The 18,151-nt window shown below is 34.8% G+C and overlaps 1 protein-coding gene across 8 annotated transcripts in view; it reads left to right on the top strand.

Moving 5' to 3' along the window:
* UBE2D3 (ubiquitin conjugating enzyme E2 D3) overlaps positions 1-9,142 on the top strand; it is a 29,697-nt gene extending 20,555 nt beyond the window's left edge. For 4 of the 8 annotated variants that reach the window (XM_019738913.2, XM_074322966.1, XM_019738911.2 and 1 more), the window contains exons 5-9: positions 1,974-2,051; positions 3,233-3,338; positions 5,572-5,665; positions 6,097-6,146; positions 7,666-9,142. In XM_019738913.2, coding sequence (XP_019594472.1) covers positions 1,974-2,051; positions 3,233-3,338; positions 5,572-5,665; positions 6,097-6,145 — 327 coding nt within the window. In that variant the 3' untranslated portion in view covers position 6,146; positions 7,666-9,142. The remainder of the gene's footprint in view (positions 1-1,973; positions 2,052-3,232; positions 3,339-5,571; positions 5,666-6,096; positions 6,147-7,665) is intronic. The other 4 variants (XM_019738916.2, XM_019738915.2, XM_019738914.2 and 1 more) reach the window with 1 other exon arrangement.
* Positions 9,143-18,151: the final 9,009 nt, after the last annotated feature.

An 18,151-nucleotide genomic window follows, 5' to 3' on the forward strand; every position in this document is an offset into this window, starting at 1 on the left:
TTTTTATTTCAAGCTTTTTTTTGAACAAGTGAAATGCATTGAAATTTGGCTTTGTCTAAATCTCATCAATTGATTGCCTTTGTTCAAAAGCAGTCAGATCAACACTTGACTATGAAACTTGAAATGAAAGCTTAAACAGAACTTTTTTGGAATTGGGTTTTATAAAAATATTTTAGGATTACTTTTAACTTGTTGATTGTATGCAGTATAAACATATTTCCAGTATTAGCTTATTTTATAAAAGTGTATGCTATTTGAAGGATCTATTGCTAATTAACGTAGCCGTATTACTTAACAAAGATATGTTAATCTGATAAATTCACTTCACATTCTGGTGCTTTGCCTTGACTTGTTTTTTTCTACATTTCTCAGGTGCTGCTTTGCAGTCTTAGTTTTTTTTAATTAAAATTTTGTAGACTGAAAAATAGGGAGTTCAGAATAGGAAGGACTCAAATTGTATCTCTTCCATTTCCTAGTTGTGTGTTTCTTTTAACTTAATTCATCAATAAATTGACCTTTCTCCTTTAAACCCCAGGTACACCCTGTTTGTTTTCCATAATATCTGTTAATATTTCATTGCATGTCTCTACCAGACCGTAAGTCACCAAGATAAAAAATTGTTCTATATATCCCTTATACATCTAGCGTATATATAGAAGGGAGTTAGATTAATTCAACTAGTCTTTATTTTATAGAGGGCTGGGGATTAAATTGGCTATATTAAAGTGTCAGACCTGTAAAAATTTTTACTTGCCTGATAGCCACAATGGGCATAACGAAAGGCTTGTTTTGGTGCTATATGCATACTGTAATGGAGTGGGATGGATGTTGGTAATAATAGCTCAATTACTGTACATTTTTAAATATCTTGGTTCTTTCCCTGTCCGGGGACAGTTAAGCAATCTCATATTTTTTTAACTAGGTCACTAACTTTTTTCATTGATTATTAGTCTGATTGGTGTTAATCTGTGGTTTTTTATATGATCTGTGTTTGAATGGTGGTTCAGTTGTACACCATTTGTACGCTTGACTAAGTTACTTCTTTAAGTTAAAATGGGAACAATATCTTTTACCTGGTATTGGTTAAATTAAATGTAAAATCCTAGTAAGTAGTTTTCACCCAAATGTCGCTTCATGCTAGCGTTGTATAATATTTAGTTGCTATAAGGGAGTTCTTCATACTCAAATTATAATGAGGAAAACAGCAAAGAAGAAACAGTACTGCTGTAGCTTGAAATGTATGTTTTCTGTCGAAATGGAAAAACAAATATTCCACATTGTTTACTAGATTACAAATCTAGTAATCCTGTATATTGATTTGTTGTGGAGAATTCAGTATGCTTTTGAAGAAAAAACTTGCAAGGTTGTAAATGAGAATTTTGAGGAGCCAGTTGAGAATTAAACAGTCTTTAAAAACCTATGTTGTCTCTGTTCGGCTTCTTTTGAAAATAGTTGTATGTTACTTACAAAAGCTAACATTTTGGTTTCACAGTGGCCAGAATGACTTGTTGAAAGGTACAAAGTCAGTTGTGTATAATATATATACATACACAAACATATATATGTATATTATATATATATATATATATATATATGGCTGTCATTTTACAAAGGTAAAAATTTACTTTCAAATTACAGTTTGATAGATAATACTGTATGTAGACTTTATTGCTCAGTATGCTTTTCCTTTGTGAGAATCAGGATCTAGAATACTTTTGTTTCTGGATAATTTTTTAAGGTCTTCGGTGACTTAATATAAAATGGTATCTAAGTAAATTTTCATTATTCTGTAGTAAATTCTGATTGTTTTTCCCATTAATAACTGAATTTTGGAATAATTTAGGCTCTTGATTGCAGTGCAAATAGTAGGTAATTTTGGTTCATATTAGAGAAATGTTTCGAAAATAGAAGTGTTATAGATTGTTTAGCAATAATATTTTAAGTATTAGTCAAGCATATTTTTCTTTTCACAGAATGACAGCCCATATCAAGGCGGTGTATTCTTTTTGACAATTCATTTTCCTACAGACTACCCCTTCAAACCACCTAAGGCAAGTATTTTCTCCCATAATCTGTTGTATAGATTTATACTTTATTTCAGAGGAATATTGCGTTCTTAGAGATTAGGCTTCTGCATAATGAAAATTAAATTGGTGTGTGTGTAATGAATAATAATAACTGAGGCTGATTATATATATTTGAGTCACTGATAATAGAATGCTGACTCTTAACCTTTAGTTAGAAGAGCAGCTAGACCTGGATTTGAACTTTGTAAATGGAGATAAGAATTACCTTTTCCTTAATGTTGCAAGACTGAAATACACTATGTGAAATCCCCCCCCCCATTACTGTGTTTATACAGACTTGGATTATTAACCCTAGTGTTCTGTAATAGGCTTCAAATGTTCAATTTGAGTATGCGTTTGCACATATTACTGCAACTTAATATTTGTGTTGTGATTTAGACTAATCATTTTGGGAGTTGACTTTGCATACATAACTGAATAAATCTATCAAAACTTAGAATTGCTTAATGCACTGAGGTAAACTGGTTTACAAGTATTAAGAGCTGTGTGTGTGTGTGTGTGTGTCTATGTATGTATATATTTTTTTTCCCTTGAAGTTTCAGAGCTGTTTACAAAAATTCAACTTATAGAATAACTATGGAAGATAATACACATAGAACATTGCTGCTTCACTATAACCTTCATCATCATGTTATGGGTGTGATATGAGTTACTTTAGATGAAACACCTTTGTGATACTCAAATTTATATTCTATTTACAGTGGAAATGCAGGCTCAAATACATAGCTTTGTAACGTAATAACCTTAAATGAGCTGGTCTATAAATTTTGGTTTACATTCAGCAGTTTCTTAGCTTTTAGTGAATGTTAAAATAAAAATACCCTTCATATTGCTCTTTGATACTTCTGATATCATAGGGCCAAAGTTATCCTTAAGAACATCCCACCATATCGATGAGAATAACATTTTGCCCCAGAGTTGTATTTTCCATTTTAATTAAGAAGTGGGAGCACCTAGGAGCTCTTTGGTCAGAATGTAAAAACTGGTTTCTGTAATTTATTCTTTTATGTATATAAGTTAAGATTGTAGCCATTTGATTTTTTAAAAATTGTGACATTTTAAGCCTTGCTAGAAGTCTTCTACTTGCCTTTAAGATGCTTGTTTCTATTTGGGAAAAATATCTAAAGGTTTTTTATTTATTTTAGGTTGCATTTACAACAAGAATTTATCATCCAAATATTAACAGTAATGGCAGCATTTGTCTCGATATTCTAAGGTCACAATGGTCTCCTGCTTTAACTATTTCTAAAGGTAAAATACTTTTAGAAAACTAGCTACTCTGATTTTCTAATAGTTAAAGGAGTTTCATTTTGGGGCCTGCTTATCTGAGTCTTCCTTACGTTAACTTTTTGGGTAAGAGGTGGGGAAGGAATAAAGTTATATCATCTTTGCTCTTTTAGCAGTATTGATTAAATATTTTGTGGGAAGAAGTTAAAATTCAAATTAGGGTATTGGGGCATTACTTGAAAATATCAAATAATAAAAGCAAAGTTTATTGATTTCTGTAGTATTTTTCGATTCCTAAAGTTAAAAGAGCTTTTAAATCTTGAGGTTTCCATTGAAGGAAATTTTGATTTTTGCTTTTTTGTGTTTATTATTTTTTAAATAAAAAACTTTAAAAAAAGGAATTTTTTAGTTAGGTGTTATGTGAACATTCTAATAGTAGTCTAAAATTAGAGTCTTGGGAATGTCTCTAGAATGGTTCTACTCTTCTCCTTTTAATAGGAATCCATTATGTGACATCTCTAATAGGTCGTCCAGTTTCCTCCACATAAATATCCAGATGGAGATAGAGTATCTCTCCATCTCTCCCTCCTTTGTGAATGATTGGTGGCTTTTATGACACGTTTACCCCACAAATAAAATCACCTACCACAAAACTACTTAAAGAGGAGGTCTGCCTTCAAGTAATTTTTGGTATTGGCTTGGCATTCCTTAGGTACACAAAATTGGTTTTTTACTGTTGCTAGTTATGACAATGTTTCAGATATTTGAGAATATCAGCAAACTTTAGCATCCTCACATTGTTTCTTGGAATAGTTAATGGTATAACATTTTACAAAAAAACTTCTATGATTTTTATGAGTATGGTAAATGTAAAGTGATAATGGGATTTAAGGCAGGATTTCATAAATCCTTTCATATGGTTACACAGTGCATTTGAATCTCACTTAAGGGGCAATGTAGCATTTCCCAAACTTTTGTTTAACTGGAGTCACTTTTTAGGGGGAGAAAAACAATTTGGTTTAATGCTGCCATGATTTTTTTCAAGTGTAATATAATTTTAGACCTGTTTTTCACCCTCTTGGGTATATTTCAGTTTCCTTTCAAATCAGGCTCTCTTAACACATTCTCTTTAAGAATACTTGACTACTAGGTTCCATTTTTTTTTTCACCATTCCTGGGAATGCACTATAATAATGAAACACCATATTTCTGTATTTGCAGATTGAGTTTTATATCTGTCCCCTTGCACTTGGAATTAAAATTTGATTTACTGTTACATTAATGTCTCTTTATGGTATTTTTTTTTTGTCTTCATCTCAAGATTATCATACCCATTTCATGCTTTTATATCTTAAAATGTTATAACACCTTGCACAATGTCTGGCACGCAACAGGCACTCAAAATTAGATATGTGCTCCGTTAGAATTAGATGCTTGGCATCTTCTATGTTGAACCAGGTTAGGGGAAGAGACAGTTGAAGGCTCACTTGGTAATATATCTTGACATTGCTTCACTTAGTCACTACTCTTGAGAATGTGGCCTCTACCTTATAAATTCAAACAGACAAAACATGCAGTCAGTGGAGCATTTGGAAGTTTTTGTGAAAACTGAGAAAAGGGCAGAAAAAGTACCATGAAACTTTCCATACCAAGAAACTCCACTTAATTATTTTTTTAAAAAGCGATAAACTATGACATTACTTGACAATGTCAGAACTGCTGAGTTGGGCAGTATTTTTACAGCAAGTCAGTACTAAACTTGATCCCAACAAAGCTCTATTTGCAGCATTTCTTATTTACCAGGAGCTTGTCTCCAAACAAACAAAAATCTCTGCAAAGCTTTGTCTCATTGAGATTAAAATACAAACTAATAAAAATCTTTCGATAATTGAGGTTTATAAATATGTTTTTAATTGATTTCTAGTTTCATACTGTTGTATTTAGAAGAGCTGCCTGATAAAATTTTAGTCTTGAATTTATTGAGATTTGTTTTGTGGGCCTAAAGTGTAATCTATCTTGGAGAATGTTCCATATGCACTTGAAAAGAATGTGTATTCTGTAGTTTTTGGATGAAATGTTATGTAAATACCAAGTTCATCTGGTTTAATGTGATATTTCAGGCCATTGTTTCCTTATTGATTTTTTTCTGTCTGTATGATCTATCCATTGATGAAAGTGGGTATAATATGTGTTGTTAAATACACTTTTCTTTATCCAAATTCCCGATGCTGGGTAATAGATGTTTGTTTTCTTGCAGTTCTTTTATCCATTTGTTCACTGCTATGTGATCCAAACCCAGATGACCCCCTAGTGCCAGAGATTGCACGGATCTATAAAACAGACAGAGATAAGTAAGTATAGTAATTTAAGGAAATAATATTAAAAAGTCGTTTTTCTCAATGAGTTAGGCTTATACTCTGCTGCAAGTGGTGGTAATGCCAAGAAGATTTGATGCTTATTTCTGGTAAGATAATAGTTGAAGTAATGAAGAAACCTAGTTATTCAAAAGGGATTATTTTAAAAAATTACTGGGTTTTAGTTTATGTGACGGTGAATAATCCCTCTAAAATGTGTTATATTTCTAACACTTTGTCACTTTAATTATTAAGTTTTGGAGAAGGAAGCAAATTATTCACCCCAATTATGTTTTTGAAAAAAATATTGGTACTGTTGTAAAAATTCGTTCTAAATTTCTCGAATATTTGAATTACCTTTGTGTACAGTTTCACCATTATAACTTTTGTATTCTTATAATTAATGCTAAGTGTACTTGTTCAATTAGGTACAATAGGTTAGCAAGAGAGTGGACAGAGAAATACGCTATGTTGTAGGGTAAGAGGATCTGCACTCTGGTGCGCTTATTCATGGTCCTGCCAGCACTTGAGTGCTGCATGCTGTAAGGCACTGTTTTCACTAACAAGGTAACTGATGTGGCAGTTTTCTGAAAACTGTACATTTAACTGCTTGATCTTTGTTTAGCGTGAAAGTATACCCAGTAGTCATTATTGCTTGAAGAGTATTTTTGCATGACAAAGCAGTTATATAGCACTGGTAGAAATAGAAATTTAAGTATTATCTTTTAAATCACCAGTATTTAAATTTAAATTGGTATGTTTTAGACTTTATACCAATACTATGGTGGAATGTGGTGATTTAGTTCAAATTTTGCTGAGAGACGTAAGGGAAAAACACTTTCAATTAAGCCTAAGCATCTAACCTAAATGTTCATTACTGACATGCATGCACTATTGTCAGCTCTAATTTGTGGCTCCCTGTATGCTAAACGAAGCCTTTGTTTTAAAGTGCTGGCTTTTTGAGAGGTATCCTTAAATGAGGTAACCATGAATTGGTAGAAAGAACTTCTCTGTATTCAAGTTTAGAAAAGTGCTTGAACCATGTTTAGTTTTTGGTTTGAAATGAAGCTAGTTAATATTTTATAAAGTTCAAACTGTAAATAAATATCTAAAAGTTTTCCTGTGCCCTTTGATGTATATTCATTTCTTAAGGTTATCAACTATATTTTTTGTTGGTAAGTAGACCAAGGCATGGGTGTAACAGGGAAAAGTTGATAGCATTTATTGTTAGTGTTCTTCCTCAGTAATAAATAACCTCGCTTGTATGTGAATTACCTGTTGATCTTTTTAGCAAGATGCCACCAGTTGTACTAGAGATTCCCATTTATCAGGCCTCAAGTGGGACTTGTTTAGTTCCACTCACCACACTATTTAAAAATAACATATGTGGTTCTAATTAACACATACCACTCACACTCACCTCCTCTAGAAAACTGCTCTTTTATCATCCTCCCCAATATCTTAATCATCTGCTTGTGCCTAAGTCTCAAAGGCGTTTTCTCTTCTGGTATTACCCAGGGTCATGTAACTTCTCAAAGTCTAGGATTCAGATAAAATTGTTTAGTTAACTATTTGGTTCTGGCTTTGATGGAAATTTTTGTAGCTGTACAGAATGTGTGTGCTGTTCTGACATAAGTCCATGATGAACTGTAAAATAATTTTTTAAATGTTAAAATTTGTTGGAACAGATACTAATTGTAGATTTTCTAATAGAACATTATTAGCTCAGTGGTAGGGGAGAGAAGAGGTCTTTGATTTTTGTTACACCCCAATCTCAATGCCACTTTATTATGTTTATTAAAATACTACTTTCAGTGTTTTAGAAGCATAAGGTTCTTGTTTTCCCACATTGCTTTGAGTACCATTATTGGCTTTATTCTCATCATAGCCATTAGATGACTCCGTGATGAGTCTGCAGGTAAAATAGAAGTCTTTTCTTACCTTTTTAAGTATTAAGAATTCTATAACTTTTTCAATAACACGCTCTTTATTTACAGGTACAACAGAATATCTCGGGAATGGACTCAGAAGTATGCCATGTGATGCTACCTTAAAGTCAGAATAACCTGCATTATAGCTGGAATAAACTTTAAATTACTGTTCCTTTTTTGATTTTCTTATCCGGCTGCTCCCCTATCAGACCTCATCTTTTTTAATTTTATTTTTTGTTTACCTCCCTCCATTCATTCACATGCTCATCTGAGAAGACTTAAGTTCTTCCAGCTTTGGACAATAACTGCTTTTAGAAACTGTAAAGTAGTTACAAGAGAACAGTTGCCCAAGATTCAGAATTTTTAAAAAAATGGAGCATGTGTATTATGTGGCCAATGTCTTCACTCTGACTTGGTTATGAGACTAAAACCATTCCTCACTGCTCTAACATGCTGAAGAAATCACCAGAGGGGGAGGGAGATGGATGCTCAGTTGTCACATCAAAGGAAGCCGCATTATTCAAACAGCATCCATTCTTGTTTAAGCCTTCCACTGTTAGAGATCTGAGGTTACATGATATACTTTATGCTCATAACTGATGTGGCTGGAGAATTGGTATTGAATTTATAGCATCAGCAGAACAGAAAATGTGATGTATTTTATGCATGTCAATAAAGGAATGACCTGTTCTTGTTCTACAGAGAATGGAAATTGGAAGTCAAACACCCTTTGTATTCCAAAATAGGGTCTCAAACATTTTGTAATTTTCATTTAAATTGTTAGGAGGCTTGGAGCTATTAGTTAATCTATCTTCCAATACACTGTTTAATATAGCACTGAATAAATGATGCAAGTTGTCAATGGATGAGTGATCAACTAATAGCTCTGCTAGTATTTGATTTATTTTTCTTCAATAAAGTTGCATAAACCAATGAGTTAGCTGCCTGGATTAATCAGTATGGGAAACAATCTTTTGTAAATGCAAAGCTGTTTGTAAATACTGTTGGGATTTGCTTCATTGTTTGACATCAAATGATGATGTAAAGTTCAAAAGAGTGAATATTTTGCCATGTTCAGTAAAAGTGCACAGTCTGTTACAGGTTGACACATTGATTGACCTGATTTATGCAGAGTTAATAAGCTATTCGGATAGTGTAGCTTTAGTATGCTGCACGTGATAACTGGCAGCCCTGGAGTTCCTAGATGGACTTGGGACCCAGCAGTTTTGAACATGTATATGGAGTTTAAGAAATTTTATTTTCCAGGTGCAACCCCCATCTAACTAAATTTTTTCTTCACCTTGTACACTTGACAGCTGGAAAAACCATAACATGGGAGTAATAATGGATTAAAATTTACAAAATAAAGTACTGTTTTGGTGTGGGAGTTGTCATGAGGCTGTGTTGAAGTGACTTAACTATGTGGGATATTGAGTATCCATTGAATGGATTTGTTCAGCCATTTACATTAATGAGCATTTAAATGCAACAAATATCATTTCAGGTGACTTAACATGAATGAATAAAAGTCAATGCTATTGGATTTTTTGTTTGACAAGTGCTATGTGTGCCACTAATTTAACTTATGTAGTAACAAGGGCATTATCATTCTTCACCCTTCCTATTTCTAACCGTATAGTTTTACTCTTTTTTACCTAGTTATTTTGATTTGTTCATTGCTTTCTTACGATCTTGTATTCGATTTCTAGCACATCTGTGACTTCTCCACTTTCACATTTTTGCACTGCTTACACTTAATGTGCAATCTTACTCCTTGTCTGCACACAGATGTGGAAAGCTAGATAATAAAATAAATGTTAAAGCTTGATTTTTATAAACATTTTAATATGTAGTTTGGACATGATTTATTGACTTAAGGTTCTTTAAACTGGAAGTGAAATGCATGCCTTCCAAAAATGTTCTGGCTTTGTTAAGTCTGTAATAAGCATTTCATTGAGAAATATCAAACCAACTATACAGTTTTCCAATGAGTGATTTTTTTTTCATTTTTTGCTTAAAAAATGACTCCTTAAGGTAGATGTCATACTGTTGAAACTATTTTGTATTCATATTACAAATGAGAAATTAATACCACTGTACAAGATAAGAAATATTAGTACCGTTCTATGGCTGTTTTCAAAATAATTCTGAGAAACTTATACTCTCAAAATAACAGATTTAGTAGACATACCATTTCTTGAAAGCCGATCATGAATAAAACACTTCTGAGAGCTTCTGAATCCCTAACTGGCTTTCAAATTGACCTTTTTACTCATAGATAACCCTTAAGTATTTATAGAGATGACTTCCTTAAACCATTGATTAAGTCATTAGTAGATGTGTCCAGCTCTCTATCTTTGACTTGATGCTTTCTATATTTCTTAATGTCACTTCTGAGGGAATAAGCCATAAAGGCTTCTCCAGGTTTAAGAGAATAGTAAGGTACCTGGAAAACCAACATTTTTGAATGTATGGACACTGGATTTGAGCTCTTCTGCAATGAAATCTTCAAAAGAATCCAAGAATTTGCCCTATTTCCCCCATGTATATTACTAGTGCCATGGTAGACTTTAGTGAATGTTAGCAGATTAAAAACTGATTTGGGTTCTATATATTTCCTATATCTTTTAATGCATAAACTCATTTTAAATACTTAAGTTTCTCTTAACCTGCGAGAATTATAGTCCAGTTGACTTGTCAATGTTAAATTACATTTTAAGTGGCTCATTTTTGTTCCTGGGCAAGTTTGCAATGTGATAATCAGATTTAAAGAAAAAAACTTAGTTTGCTTTCTTGTGTGGGTGTGCTCACAATTTTTTAAAGTATGAACCACAGTTAAACTAGTGGTCTCAGGGGTAGTGAACACTCACTTTTTTTTTTTTTTTAATGGCTTAGTTGAAATATGCTTCAGATACTGATAATGCTGTGTTAGTGATTTTGGGGGTAACTCAAATTAGCCATGTTTTGTGTTGGCATAACAATTGTTTAATGATTGTTGATTACACTTTTAAGTGAATTTGTCTTATGAGGAACCCAGTGCAAGTCACTAAATATTGTCTAATAGTTACATCAGCATAACACTTGTAATAGCTAAGGTTAACTGAGCTTAAAGGAATTGTTACCATTAAAGTCTGTTTAAAGACACTTCGGTCTTACTCAGTAATTCTACCTAACGTGAAATCCACACTTAATACTGTGTGTAAGTTCTGTTTTGAACTTCTTAAAATAGGAATTAAAACTACCGTCTAAAAAGAATTTAGCACAGTGGTTCTCAAAGCCTGGTCCCAAGACCAGCAATATCAGTATCAGTTGGGAAATTCTTTGCAATGGAAATTAACAGACCCCACTCCAGACCTACTGATTCATAAATGGGTGGCACCCAATCACTTGTTACAAGCCATCCAGGTAATTCCGAAGTCTGTTCCTACTCTCCCTTTAACAGACTACAGCAGTAATCCTGAGACACTAGTTTTTTTTATGTCTTGCTGTTTCATGGCTGTAAGAACTTGTTTTATTGTATGCCCAAGTACTGAATTTTGTCTGACAAACTTGTACTTTGAATTATAAGTAATTAGGTTGATGTACACATTTAAGATAACATCCTACAACTTTAGTAACACTATAATGTTCAAATTTATAACTGAGAACTAACTCGGGGAATATGTAATTCAAGCAATGGCCAGGTAGTATTTTAAAAGTAAGCAGATACAAAAGTCTGCTAAATGTTAGCTAAACAAGGATTTGAACCCTAGTCTCATCCCATGGCCTTATATAAAGGAACATTTTTTCTTTTTCGAGTGAAAAATTCAGGTGTCTTGTTGGGGATATTTGCAATGGTACTGAATTTAACATTATAGCTTAAGGTAGCTATTTAAACCTCCCAGTGTAATGGGGAAAGTAAATGATAAAGTATTTGGAAATAGAGTTTTAAAATGATAGCCCCCTGTCTCCCCAACCAAAAAAAAAGTTGAACTATGTTGAAAGATCACAAGTTTTCTAGAAAGGCGAGGAAGATTGAAGTTAGCTGAACATTTAAAGTCCCCTGAAGTTACCACTATTTTGCACTTTCCTGCTACCCTGTAACTACTTGCTCCTTTCTTGGCCTCATTTTGTAGAATTTTTTATAATCTGGTACACAGTGATTTTGATAATTATCTCCAACTTGTACACTATCTCCAAGTTGTGCACTATGAAGTTTTATTTTTTTAAGCGCCCTCTTAATTTTTTCCTGTATTGTATAAAATGGATTTATAAAAGAACTAATTTTCGTTTTTACATCCTATTGTCTGAGCTTCTATAACTTCGGTTCCTTGTTTACTGTTATCAAATTCAATAGGGTGAAGTAAGGCCAAACAATGGGAGTCCATACTCTAGTTCCTTAAGGACACAGTTAACCACTGTCATCTGCTGACCTACCAGCCATCTCTTGAACTTACTACTCACCTAACGGGTGATTTTAACATGTCTAAAACTGACTTGATTTTTACACACGGATGCACACCCCCCCCTCCCTGTTCCTGGCATCTGTAAATGTAAATAAACATCCAGTGGCAGTGGCCCAAAACCTAGGCAGCAACCTTGATTTCTCACACTCCACTTGAACATCAAACAGCAATCCTGTCAGTTCTACTTTGAAATTTTATTCAGCTCTTCAGCATAACACACTGCTGCCACAATGGTCTAAAGCCCCATCATCTCTTAACTTGGATTATGACAGTAGCTTCCTGAGTGGTCTCCCTGCTGTTTTCTTTGCTGCACTCTATTCCCCACACAACACCCAGCATAATCCTTTTAAATTCATGTCAGATCATCTCATCACTTTGCTCCAAACCTAATGGTTTCCCATCTCAGAGTAAAAACCAAAAGGACTAAAAGCCAATTTATAGGCTGCATTGATTTCCCACCACCTCTGCGTCTTTAATCACTTACTTGCCTCCTCAACTTCTTCAGCTCTGTCACAATTCCTGCTGAGACTTGAACACAAGGCTTTCTATTGCTCTAAGATGTTCGCCCTTGTTCTTCCCTTGCCTAGAATTATCTTACCTCAGATATATGGCTCCCACTTTCCTAATTGTTAGGTTTCTGTTCAAATATCATATTACCAAAGTGGCTTTTCTCAACTATATAAAATAGCACCACCATTACAGAGTGCACCATGGCGCATTCAAGTATTAGCTACCTTACATACAGTATTTAGTGTTTAGTCTTAAATCCCACCCCAGAACATAAGCCTTATAAGAACAGGGATTTTCTGCTAATACTCCTCATGTCTAGATGACTGCTTGGTACATTGTTAGGTGGTCAAATATTTAATAACTATAAGCTAAGTTGCAGACTGCAAAAAGTTTTTCTTTTAACTCCAAAAGTACACCCCCTGCCCACCAAATTGCAATATACAATAGAAAAATAATAAATGGAACATTCTTTGACTACAAGTAAAATACCACCATGGCGAGTAGATGGACATTTCCGTTTCTATCAGTATGGATGATGACCCTGACCAACTCTCCTGTGAAAATGCAACTAAATGCTGGGAAAATAACTTTCCTTTAAAAATGTGTCAATAGATTTCCAGTCAAGATGGTGGAGTAGGTAAACACTGTGCTTACCTCCTCGTGACCACATCAAAATTACAAGTAAATTACAGAACAACCATCATTGACAACCACCTGAAGTCTAGCTGAACCGAAGTCCTACAGCTAAGGACACACAGAAAAGGCCACCTTGAGACATAGGAGGGGTGGGGATGTGAAACAAGCTGGTACCACACCCACATGTGGCGGTTAAAAATTAGGAGGGATATCTTGGTTGTGGAGGTCCCCCCAGAGGAGCAAGGGGTCCCAGGCAATACAACCCAGGTATCCAGTGCCAGGGAGAGAAGTCTACAACATCTGCCTGTGAAAACCAGCAGAAATTGTGGCTGAATGAGACGGAGGGCTGCTGGAGTCCCAAGTGTTGCTCTCCAAGGGCCTGTCACAGACTTCATCGCTGATAGACATACTCTTTCTGAGCTCCAGCGCTGGGACAGCAGCTCGAACGGTGCCAGCAACATACAGGGAGGCACTTGGCTTCAGCAGCAGCTTCCTCCGACAGAAGTGCTGGTAGAATCCATTATTTCTTTGTTGAGCCCTTCCCCTTCCTGGTGAGCAGATGCAAACAGGAGGCATATCTGAGTCTCCATCAATCTGGCTAACACTTTGCCCTGCCCTGGTGATTCCCTGAGACACCCCCCCCCCCAAACACCCTCTAAACTTGAGGGCCCACCCAAGCCTCTTCCATTGGTTTTTCCATACAAACGGCCTGACTTGGCTCATGCTGCGTACTTTCCTAAAATCTCTCAAAGGTTCACAAAACCCAAAACAACAGCATGTGACCTTGGCAAGCCTCTTACCTCTTGCTGAGCAGTGCCAAGCCTGGCACTATTGGCAGCCAGCATTGATTAATGGTGTGTACCCTCCCAGGCACTTCCAAGCCCAGTGCAGGTGGCTGCCATCTGCTGATTGCTTTGTGGCTCATGCCCGCTGGCCCTGGACAGGGCACAGGCTTTAGCTGAATTTGGCCCATGGTGGCGCCTCTCATAGGAGGCCCCAGGACCAGCATGTCTGGTGGCTGGTTTTGGACCAAGCCAGAGCACCATTCTGCTGTCTCCACAGGTGACACACAAAGGGCAGACTTGACAGACACCAGAGCCCTGCTAAAGCAAATCCTGCTCCATAGGGTCAGACCCTGCACCACAGCTCCTCTGCTGTAATCACAGCCTGTCCTCACAACCAATCAGCCAGAGGGTCAATTCCTCCCATTGATGTGCAAACAGCAACCACGGCTCAACTACAAGAGGAGGGTAACACAACCCACACAAGGGACACCTGGAGCACCTGGCTGAAGTGACCAGGGAGACTGCAATACTGGGCCCCACAGGACACCTACTATATAAAGCCACTCTACTACTGGGCGGAAAAAAGCAGCCCTACCTAATACATAGAAACAAATACAGGAAGGCAGCCAAAACGGGGGGACAAATAAACATATCCCAAATGAAAGAAGAGAACAAAACTCCAGAAAAAAATGAAACAAAATGGAAGTAAGCAATCTAACAGATGCAGAGTTCAAAACACTGGTTATAAGGATGCTCAGTGAACTTAGGGGAAGAGTAGATGAAGATAGTGAGAACTTTAACAAAAAAATAGGAAACATAAAAATGGAGATAGAAAACATTAAAAGAAACAGAAATGAAGAATACAATAATTGAAATGAAGACTACATTGGAGGGATTCAATAGCATATTAGATGAGGCAGAGGTTGAATCAGAAATTTGGAAGACATGGGTAGCACAAAACACCCAATTGGAACAGAAAAAAAAAAATTAAAAATGAGGATAGTTTAAGGGACCTCTGGGACAACATCAAGTGTATAAACATTCACATCATAGGGGCACCAGAAGGGGAAGAGAGAATATGGAAATGAAAACCTATTTAAAGAAATAATGACTGAAAACTTCCCTAAACTGGCAAAGAAATTCCAGGAAGTGCAGAGTCCCAAATAAGATGAACCCAAAGATGCCAACACCAAGACACATCATAATTAAAATCCAAAGGATAAAGAGAGAGAATCTTAAAGCAGCAAGAGAAAAGCAGTTAGTTACATACAAGGGAGCTCCAGTTAGACTGTCAGCTGATTTCTTAATGCAAACTTTGCCAGCAAGAAGGGATTGGCATGAAATATTCAAAGTGATGAAAAGCAAGGACCCAAAACCAAGAGTATTCTACCCAACAAAGCTGTGATTTAGAATTGAAGAAGAGAGAACGATCTTCCCAGATAAGAAAAAGCTAAAGGAGTTTATCACCACCAAACCAGTATTACAAGAAATGTTGAGGGAACTTCTTGAAAAAGAAGAAGTAGAGGGAGGAGGAGGAGGAGAAGGAAAAAATATAAAAAACATGAATAATAAAATGGCCATAACAACCGACCTATCAATAATTATTTTAAATGCAAATGGATTAAATGCTCCAATCAAAAGACATTTGGTGGCTGAATGGATAAGAAAACAAGACCCATACATAAGCTGCCCACAAGGGACTCACTTCATATCGAAAGACACACACACACAAAAACAGAAAATAAAGGGATGGAAAAAGATATTTCACGCAAATGGAAACAAAACCTAAAAACTGGTGTAGCAATACTTACACCAGACAAAATAGACTTTAAAACAAAGCTGTAACAAGAGACGATGAAGGACATTATATAATGATAAAGAGATCAGTCTAACAGGAGGATATAATCCTTTTAATCATTTATGTACCCTCTGTAGGAGCACCTAAATATATAAAGCAAATATTGATGGACAGAAAGGGAGGGATCAACAGTAATAACAGTCAAAGTAGGGGACCCTAATATCCCACTGACATCAATGGATAGATCATCCAGACAGAAAATCAACCAGGAAACAGTGGCCTTAAATGACACATTAGACCAAACAGATTTAATTGATATTTTTAGAACATTTCACTTCTAAGTATCAAAATATACATTTTTTCAAGCACACATGGAACATTTTCCAGAATAGACCACATAATAGGCCACAAAATAAGTCTCAAGAAATTTAAGAAAGAAGATTGTAATCATACCAAGCATCTTCTTCGATCTCAATCATATTAATTTTAAACTAGAAATTAATTACATGAGAAAACTAAAAAACACACAAGAATATGGCAGCTAAATAACATACTAATAAACAATGAATGGGTTAACAATGAGATCAAGGAAGAAATCAAAAGATAACTTGAGACAAATTATAATGAAAACACAACAAGCCCACATTGAAGGGAAACAGCCAAAACAGTTCTAAGAGGGAAATGCATAGCAATACAAACCTATCTTAAGAAAAACAAGAAAAATCTCAAACTATTTAACTTTACACATAAATGAACAAGAAAAAGAACAAACAAAAATCAAAGTGAGTAGAAGGAAGGAGACAATAAATATCAGAGTAGAAATAAATGAAACAGAGTAAAAAAACAATACTAAAGATCAATGAAACCAAGAACTGGTTCTTTGATAAGATAAGCAAAATTGATAAACCTTTAACCAGAGTCATCATGAAAAAAAGAGAGAGGACATAAATAAATGAAATCAGAAATGTAAGAGAAGTGACAACTGACACCATAGAAATGCAAAGGATTATAAGAAAATACTATGAATAATAATATGCCAAAAAAGTTGGAAAACCTGGAAGAAATGGATAAATTCCCAGAAACATAATATTCCAAGACTAAATCAAGAAGAAACAGAAGATCTTAAATCAATTACTACTACTGTGTCTCCCTGAAAATAAGACCTAGCCAAACAATCAGCTCGAATGTGTCTTTTGGAGCAAAAATTAATGTAATACCTGGTCTATTTTAATATAAGGTCGGGTCTTTGATATAATATAATACCCAGCCTTATATTAATTTTTGCTCCAAAAGACACATTTGAGCTGATGGTCCGGCAAGGTCATATTTTCAGGGAAACACGGTACATATAGAGAACTCTAAAGAGTACACCAAAGAAACCACTAGAACTGATAAATGAATTCAGTGATGTAGCAGAATACAAAATTAATATTCAGAAATTAGTTGCATTTTTATATACCAGTAATAAACAGAAGGATAAATTAAGACAATAATCCCATTTACAATTGCATAAAAAAATACCTAGGAATAAATTTAACCAAGGAAGTAAAAGACCTGTACTCAGAAAATTATAAGACATTGAAGAAAGAAATTGAAAAAGATACAAATGTATGGAAGCATATACTGTGTTCATGGATAAGAAGAATTAACACTGTTAAAATATTCGTACTAGTCAGAGCAATCTATAGATTCAATGCAATTCCTATCAAAATATCAATGGCATTTTTTTTTCCACAGAACTAGAATAAATAGTCCTAAAATTGATATAGAACCACAAAAGATCTCAAATAGCCAAAGTAATCTTGAGAAAGAAGAACAAAGTTGGAGGTATCATGCTACCTGAGATCAAACTATAGTACAAGGTTATAGTAATCAAAATAGCATGGTACTGGCATAAAACATGACATATAGATCAATGGAACTGAATAAAGAGCCCAGAAGTAAACCCATGCTTATATGATCAATTAATCTATGACAATGGAGGCAAAAATATACAATGGGGTAAAGACAGTTTAGTCAATAAATGATGTGGGAAAACTGGTCATATACATGCAATAAAAATGAAACTAGTCCACCTTCTTACACCATATACAAGAAGAAACTCAAAATGGATTAAAGACTTAAATGTAAGACCTGAAACTATACAACCCCTAGAAGAAACCATAAGCAGTAAACTCAGACATTACCCTTAATAATATTTTTACTGATTTATCACCTCAGGCAAGGGAAACAAAGAAAAAATAAACACATGGGATTACACCAAACTAAAAAGTTTTTGCACAGTAAAGGAAACCATCAACAAAACAAAAAGACAATTTACTCAATAGAAGATACTTGCTAATATATCTGATAGGAAGTTAATATGAAAAATATATAAA

This window comes from Rhinolophus sinicus, linkage group LG02 (genome assembly GCF_036562045.2).
Source record: "Rhinolophus sinicus isolate RSC01 linkage group LG02, ASM3656204v1, whole genome shotgun sequence".
NCBI lineage: Eukaryota > Metazoa > Chordata > Mammalia > Chiroptera > Rhinolophidae > Rhinolophus > Rhinolophus sinicus.